The 8,817-nt window shown below is 36.9% G+C and overlaps 1 protein-coding gene across 1 annotated transcript; it reads left to right on the forward strand.

Moving 5' to 3' along the window:
• Positions 1-301: 301 nt before the first annotated feature.
• LOC124804689 lies at positions 302-2,647 on the forward strand. The gene is made up of 2 exons (XM_047264939.1): positions 302-564; positions 2,404-2,647. Exons 1-2 carry the CDS (start codon positions 351-353, stop codon positions 2,526-2,528), a joined length of 339 nt encoding a protein of 112 aa, XP_047120895.1. The 5' UTR covers positions 302-350; the 3' UTR covers positions 2,529-2,647.
• The last annotated feature ends 6,170 nt before the right edge of the window (positions 2,648-8,817 follow it).

The raw sequence follows: 8,817 nt of genomic DNA on the forward strand, positions 1-8,817 counted from the left end.
TTGCATGTACTGTCCTTTCGAAAGCGTAAGGTTCATACTTCAAGTCTATAAACTTTTTTATCATTTGCTCTCATAGATTGTAGCGTATTTATTGGCTATTGTGCTCACAAGTTTCTTTCGTCTAATCCTACCTTATGGCTCAAGGTTTCTTACCTAGTCTCCAAAGATATTCCCAACAGTAAGATAGGACGTCGATATGGATAATCACTCGTTCTGACGTACACACTAAGTAGCTGTCCTTGACTGCAGCAGTTTGGGCGATAATAGTCGGACGCGCCGTATAAGAGGAGTTGGGTGAGTTCACTTGCGGCACTTGTCGAGAGGCACCCAGAGTAGAAGCCACTGTAACCATGAAGGCAGCCCTCGTCCTGCTGGTCGCTGGTGTGTTTCTTGTGGCGTACTGCACGCCGCTCGCTGCTGCAGACGATGTGGAGGAAGTGGTGGATGAATCAGCCGAAAACAGGGACGCTGATGACAACGACGCCGACAGCTCAGCAGAAGACGACATCGACGGGAGCGATGGTGGGGACGCTGGGAGTGTGGAGAACAGGCTGGCAGGAAAAGGTAAACACCAGTTGAGGCGGGTGGGAAGCGCCGCAGCATTCACATAATCAGGTTTTGGTGAAGTTTCAGTGCCCGTCTTTGTGTAATTTCGTTTAGGTTTAAACCCCTAGTCGATAACGTAAATTATTCCTACGCTTTAAAAGTGTCAAACTTTTGTCTGCAAGAAGAGAGAGACTGTTTGAAGAACTTTTTTATAACAATTTTACCATTACTGCGTACATTAAATATACTCCTACATTCAATAGTACTGATCTTTAACGTTGGTTCATACTTACTAAACACGCAATTTTATTAGGGCCCCGCTGATTCATGTCTACGCCACAGAAAAGAGCTATTGTCGTACGTGGATGATATCTATTCCGAAATGGTTTGCCAACATATTTTCCGAATAATACGTTTTTATCAGTCTTCTATTCAGATGCTACATAATTTCCATTAAGAATTCCTACATCAATTAGTGTTGTTGAATAGGATATAATGATAACAGGAATTCACAATCCAGAAAGCAGTGCATCAGTGACAATGGAGAAACATGTAAATACTAACTGTTACACGCTCTTGCTTCTCTAATAAAAACCAGTGATAGTGTGTCTTTATCGAGAAGCTACAACATTAGCAGCATTCTAACAAATGTGACAATATTTTTCACTGTTCTTGACGTCTCTTGTTCTGTCGGTAGTTTTTATTATGTTACATACAAAACTGGTTTGCTCAGGAAACAGTCATCAGACAAGATACTTGATTACACGTGCAATGACACAAGGGTTATAGTAAATAGTTGTCACTGTTGTGCCCTAATGTGAACGACTGCATATTGTTTAGTAAACAAATTTTTTACTGCGAGTATAATGAAAAATGTTTGTGACATTGTGGATTAGCAATAGTTTTCAACCTCAAATATAATTTTTGTGTTATCTATCAGTGTTTCTAATACACATTAATGCTACAAGCTTCGCAAATAGCCATTTGGCCACTTGCCCTTTAATCTTTCATACAAGTACGAAGAAATGTTTCTGCAGTTACTCTAACTGATAGAGCAATACATCAAGCTTAAGAATACAGTTATTGCAAAGTACATGATAGTTACTGAAATCCAGTTATAAATGTGAACCATATAATTTGAAGATACATTGCGGCTTTCAGTCTGTTTCATACTGCCCCCTTGCATGAGTTTTTAAAAAGATCCTTAAGTTGTTTTAGGAATGATATTAAGGAACATCTTACAGAAGTTAGGTTTTAGCATACAAATACGTTTCAGTCTTGCACCTCATGATCTGCAAACTACTGGTCTCTACAACGAAATGTGCTTAGCTATGATATTGTGATTTTGAAAGACTGTTAACGAAGATAACAGCTCGTAAGTTGCATAGTTAAGTGAGAAAAACACTAATAGTGCTTTCGAAAATCATAATACAGGTAGTATGTAATAGTTTTAGGAAAAAGACATATGTTAAACATCTGCAATAGAACAAACAACTTTTGGTTATTATAACAGTTACGTACTTTACAACATATGTGTGTGTGATTGTCATAACAAATGCTTGTATCAGGTAAGTATGGTGTAAAATATCGACGTAAGTTTCATTGTACATAATTCGGCTCACCACCACAAGCAGTTACGGCTTAGAGCACTACTCTTGCACGATAAGACAGCTATAATTCCAGAGAAAATCAGTCAGCAAACCAGCTGTGTGTTGTCTAAGTACTTCAGTATAAAATACAGGCTTAGTGATTATCTCAAAACAAGTATTGTTAATATGACTGCTGATGTTTTCTTGTGCGACATGGATGTGAGCAGACATCACTGGAACATCACATGTGTTGTTTCCTGTTGAGCAGGTGCTCACGCCCGGGCTGGCCACGCCAAGCATGCACGTGCAGGCAGCCGACACGCTGCAGGCAGAGCTGCAGTCAGGCCCCACGCCAGGTCAGGCGCTGCCCGCAGAGCCGCCCACAACAAGTAGTCGCCGCTGCTGAGGAGGCGCTACACTGTGGAGGCGCAGTCTGGTGCTGCTCACATTCTCCTGTACCCTGCGCTCATGTGTATAAAATAAAGCAGCAGTGCATTTTACAGTAAACAAAAGTCTTTGTTATTCAGTGTCCTCTAAATGTAAGCTCTTGCACGTACATAGGTGGTAAGCAAACATAGAAAATGATTGCAAAAGATCCAAAATTTTTGAAAATGTTTCATTTGTGAGCTGTATATGATGTGTTCAGTGATGTAACGATAAATCACCATTACTCAATTTTCTATGAATGTTACACATTGATGTAAATGCCATTTGTATTTTTCCTTAAGAAATGATCATCTGCACCATACAGCACTAGGGCTCTTGCATCAAAGTCTGCAAATGCAAGAAAAGCAGTGCTTATAATAATTGCCCATGTTATGCTTTCTTAGTAGGTGAAAAGCTGCCAAAACTGTTTACATAATCGCAGGGAAGTCCTTCGACATCCCATTTAGCAATGGAACGATAATTTTAATTTTAGTCTCTAACAGTTTTTAGTCTCATACTCATCTTTCTGTCTGAACTGATAACATGAGAATATGTAACTTCAGTAAAACTCCATGAAAATGTGCGCATTTTCTGCAAAATTACTGCAAGGGATCTCAGATTTCAGCAGCATCATTTATCTTCTCAGCTATAAAGTATGCAAAGTTTTCAGACAGCTTCTGTTGATTGTAGTTTTGCTTCACATAGACGAATATTTCTGCAGATGGTTCATTTAACAGAAAAGTTTGTGATTAGATAATGAAGTGGATAATACATCACGTGTGTAAACTCCATTTTGGCACATAATTCATAACTGACCCACAATGAAAGGTAAGTTATACATGTTTTTTTTTCAGATTAGTAACACTCGATTCAACTGCAACGACATATGAAAGATTATACTTTTTGGGTGGTAGACCATATGGTATACAAGGGCCAACTATAAGAAAAACTATAGAACCAATAGAAAATCTTGAAAATGTTTGAATTAGTGAAAATTTGATGTAGCAAGTATCCCAATTGTATGGGTAAATGAGTGACAGCCCACATTCTACCACAGGCATAGACCATGATATGTCTCTTTAGTCAACGGAAGTTAGGGCTGCACACATTTGAATGATAATTTGAGGACCTAAAACGTTACAAAACGAATATTACACCAATCTGAAAAAAGCTTCCTGCAACCTCATAATAATGCTTGTAATTTGTGACTGAGGACGGCCATTAGAATGTAACCTCAGTTCACACACCCAGTGTCCATGAGCAAGCTGCGACACCAGTTGTCCAGAACACATCATGTCGAACCAGCGAGATGAGACATTGGAAAGACCAGTAGGAGAACACTCTCTTCTATAAATCAAAAAGTTCCCAGCACACGACATGGCTCACGTGGGGCTGTGACTGGCCTGTACACAATGTCTCCAACGATTCTGTTAGGGGACATGCCTTTATTCAACTGTTCAAAGATTGTAGTACATCAAGCTGTCAATAGCAGTGGTGCAGTAGGTCTTTGCAATTCCGTTGTTACTCATACTCGCATTTGAACGAATAATTGGAACTTAGAGATCTTAAGAGAAAATTCACGCAAATCCCAGCTTGGGTTTAGAACAGATTGGAATTTTTCTTTGCAGGGTTGCCAGCAGCAGACTTTCCAGCAATCATAAATTTGCTTTCTACAAGCACATAAAACAAACATAATACTTATCCAGTATCTTTACTAACCTGTAATGGACTGGTTTTCTAATAGCCACATATACATTTACAGGGACATCTAAATTGTCATGTATTATTTTCAATAATTGTTTTGTAACCAAAAAATTTCTGGAACAAAGTAAAGACGATGTAACATCATTCCCCATAATAGTCCATTTTAACCATATTAATTAAAACATCTATTTTTTCCTTAAACAAGATGTCTGAAGCATAGTAAAAATGATATGGCATCCTTACCAATCGTTGTTGTTTCTGAGTGAATACTTAGGGGAATGTTATAATCCTACACATATTTATACATTACCTAACAACTTTGGATTGTTCTATGAATCCAAATCCACACAAGACACATATATATTGAGTTATTCAGAGACAAAAATTCTCCTTATTAGTCAAACGTGAACACTGTACATTAATGCAATGTGCATTACAGTATTTTGTCTCAAACATCATACATTAACACAACTTAAATTTACAGTTTTATTGTGGATAGGAACGCAACTATCTACACATGAATGTAACTTGGCAGAAAGCAGAAGTTTTTACAGCTATCCACAGATGTTACTCAGGGGGGGTGTCTCCAGAATGAACATGGTCTCTAACTCTAGTTATTCAATGTGCCCCAGTGGCATCACATTACACACGATGGGGACAAACTGACTGCATCGACAGAATCATGGCTGTGATTGTAGTTCTGCCCAATATCTTCTTGATATATGTATAGGTATGTTGTATGATGGCAGTGCAGTGACCTCTGCAAGTCACCATTCATTGGGAGTCAACTGAACATTTTGACATCTAGCATGTCACCCTGTGCAGAAGGTGTCTCCAGTATTAGTCCTATTTGAGTGGCATACTGTAAGGTTACGTGATGCAAAAAGTGTGCCTCTATGGATGGTGCCCACAATGTTGCTAATAAAGACGGTAATTTTGTTTAGAGAGTGGACCATTCTCATGTGTGTTTCTTTCCAAACATTTACTGTGGACAAAAAGCATTAACAAATTATTTTTTTAACTTTAAATTGGCATGTACACTTATCTTCGTTACGTTTCCTACTCATATTTATTGTAAAAAGTACAAACTTATCTTTACTATACGATATACTAAAATATTGTTTAAAGTCGCCCCCAAAATACTCATGGTAAATAAAAAATTTTTATCATATTGTCTAAGTACATTTTAGAAAACTTACATTATCTGTCACTAATTGTTTTGGTATTTTTCAATATTTCTAACTACAAGCAAATCTATTCCTAAATTTCTGCCTCTTATAAAATATTCTCTAACCACATCCTCATTTTTCAGAATAAAATCACCAAACACCACAAGCGAGTTGTCTTGAAACTGATCCAGGGGGAATAGTTCATCATTATTTTCGATAAAAGTAGTAAAATTTTCTTTCCACATTTTTATAAGTTCTGGATATTCTGACTGATCTAATCTTTTACATTAAATATATAGATGAGTGCTTTTATTCCAATGGAACCATCCTGAAGCTAGAACATAATTCTCAATGATTAACATTGTTTTATTACATCCACACGACGCTATTATTGCATATTGAATAGGAATAGGTAAGAGTTTGCCATTACTCATTTTTTTATTTCTTACCTGGAATTCTTATTTTTAGTTGCCAATCAGTTTTCATCTAATTAATAACATTCTTACTTGTAGTTAATAAGTCATTTATTATGACTGAGTGGTAAGTTATGTGTTCTTAGAAATAACATGAACTATATGTATATAAGACAGTTATATTAATGTTGCACTTGCTGCTTCTTATACAACATTTTTAACTCCAAATATTACATCGAAAATAATAAATTGTATTGTGATGGAGACACAATAGAGATTCCTGTTGGTCAATCTACTTTGAAAATCTTTGAAAAATTCGTTCAATCAAAAACGGCAATTTTCAATTTGCATGATATTTTGAGTAGAGTTACTGCTAAAACTGATGTTTGTATACTGATATAAATGATAGTATTGAAAGTGGGCTTCGGTTTGTTGGCCAATCTATTTTTGTTAATGAAAAGACTGTTGGTAAAGTTACACCTAAAATTATTCTATTCCAGTTAATCAACCTACCGGGTGATCAAAAAGTGAGTATAAATTTGAAAACTTAATAAACCATGTAGTAATGTACATAGAGAGGTAAAAATTGATACACATGCTTGGAATGACATGGTGTGTTATTAGAACAAAGAAAACACCCCATATTGCTAGACATGTGAAAGATCTCTTGCGCGCGTATTTGGTGATGATCGTGTGCTCAGCCGCCACTTTCGTCACTCTATTATTAAGGAAGGGAATACAGTGGGTTTGGGACCAAGAGGCCAATGATGCGTTTGAAAATATAAAAAGAGCACTGGTCGAATCGCCCGTATTACACCATCCGGTTGTGGGTGAGCCATTTAAAATTTCAACAGATGCATTCGTCTATGGTATAGTAGGAAAACTTTCCCAAGGAGAGCGATGTATAGATAAAGTAAATCACAGATCTATAGCTTTTGCTAGCTGTAGTCTTAATAAACATGAATTAAACTACACAGCCACTGAAAAGTAACTATTGGCAATAGTATAGAGTATCCAAGAATTCCAAACACTTATATGGAGGGTCAGAAATCGATGCATGTACTGACCACCAAGAGTTATCCTTTTTAATGAACAGTCGATTGTTGCATAGTAGATTGATGCGATGGATGTTATTCCTACAGGAGTATGACATTAGGATACAGTACGTAAAAGGTACTGAGAATATTGGGCCTGACGATTTGTCTAGATTGCCTGTAGGCATGGACGAATTAAAACATGTGGAAGGAGCCAGAGTAATTTTTGCAATTAATTTCATGACAGTATAATATCCACACACTGGGGTGTGAGAGATGGTTAAAAGAATTACCGACAACATCCATCATGATCCCTACTTTACAGAAATATATGCTATGTGTATTAGAAAATCTTTACCCCCTAATCACGCAGAGAAATGGAAGGTTATAGGGAATAATTTATTTTGGAGAGACAATGTAACATCTGAACGGTGGCGTTTATGCATCGCAAAGTTGATGGAGGACGAAATAGTGTTCTATGTCCATACAGGGTATGGACACTTCGGAATAAAAGAGTGTATATCCCACATGAACAAGTTCTATTATTTTAAAAAGCTGGGACATATGGTAGCATCTTTAATTAGAACTGTAGGAAAGCGAGGAGGTTCGTATATTTTTGTCCTCATAGAGTGTGGGTCTAGGTGTGTTAAGTTGTATCCTATTAAGAAAGCAAATACACCAACAGTGATACAGTATCTGCAACAATATTTTCTCGCAGTAGGCAAACCGAAACAATTCCTCTCCGATAATAGACCACAGTTTGTTAGTAACGACTTTAAAGAATTCTTAGCGTGGGAAGATATTCGTCAAGTATTAATCTCCAACTATAAACCATCTTCTAACCCGGGTGAAAGGGTTATTAAAGAAATTGGGAAATTCTGCCATACATACTGCCATGAAAAACATACGTCATGCACAATGTAAGTTAAAAACTTTCATTTTATTTTAAATGAATTACCACATTTACCAATTGGATCAACACCTTTGGAAGTAATAGGTAAACCTTACGTGGGAGAGCCCCTTATTAAATGTTGCACTTGGTCAGAACAACCTACTGTTGATTACCAACTTAATCAAACGATAGTTTCTAAGAACTTAGTTGAAAGAGGACAACAACGAGTGAGTATATGTAACAAGACGGCTGCCGAACATCAGTATAAGGTTAATGACCTAGTTCTAGTAAAACAACATCTTCAGAGCTCTGCCCTGAAGAAAGAAACACATAAATTTTTTCAGAAGTATGAGGGACCTTGCCGAGTACAAACGGTGGTACATCCCAGAGCCTTAGTCTTAGTAGATACATTAACAGGATCAGAAAAAGGAAAATACAATGTAAGAGCCATAAAATTGTACGTCTCCCACGGACGTTGACGTTCTGTGTTAACGGGCGAAGCGACGACCGTATGATCCCTAGTTGTTTACAGTTTCTTCTGTACTATTTTTCCTGCACCGAATTCCTTTCAAATCTTAAACTATTCTGTAACCTGTTCTTGAATTCTTAAACTATCTTATAATTTTAGTATGTAGCAAACCGGATATGACTACAAGATTGAGACCAACTTGAGATAATCATGGACGAACAGTGATCTCTAGACATTAAGTGAAACGAATAGAATATTATATTAGTGGAAAGTATAATATGATGGTACTATTTAAACCAAGTGATGACGAGACGACATAAACTGGATACAGGATTTTATGTGTGTATAAAAGTATACTATAAACAGAATGACTAAACAAGTATGTTATCATAGTGTATAATTTTCTATTTTTTGTAGAACATTTTATACCTTTTATGAGACGTGAAGTGGAAGGGAGCGTTTGTATTAGTTTTGGAAGGCGTGGGTAGTCTAAGTACAAGCATGACTAACACTAAACACACACCACATCTTTCACACAACCCTCGCAGACAAGTGTGACTGATTCTTACCCATTT

This window comes from Schistocerca piceifrons, chromosome 7 (assembly GCF_021461385.2).
Source record: "Schistocerca piceifrons isolate TAMUIC-IGC-003096 chromosome 7, iqSchPice1.1, whole genome shotgun sequence".
NCBI lineage: Eukaryota > Metazoa > Arthropoda > Insecta > Orthoptera > Acrididae > Schistocerca > Schistocerca piceifrons.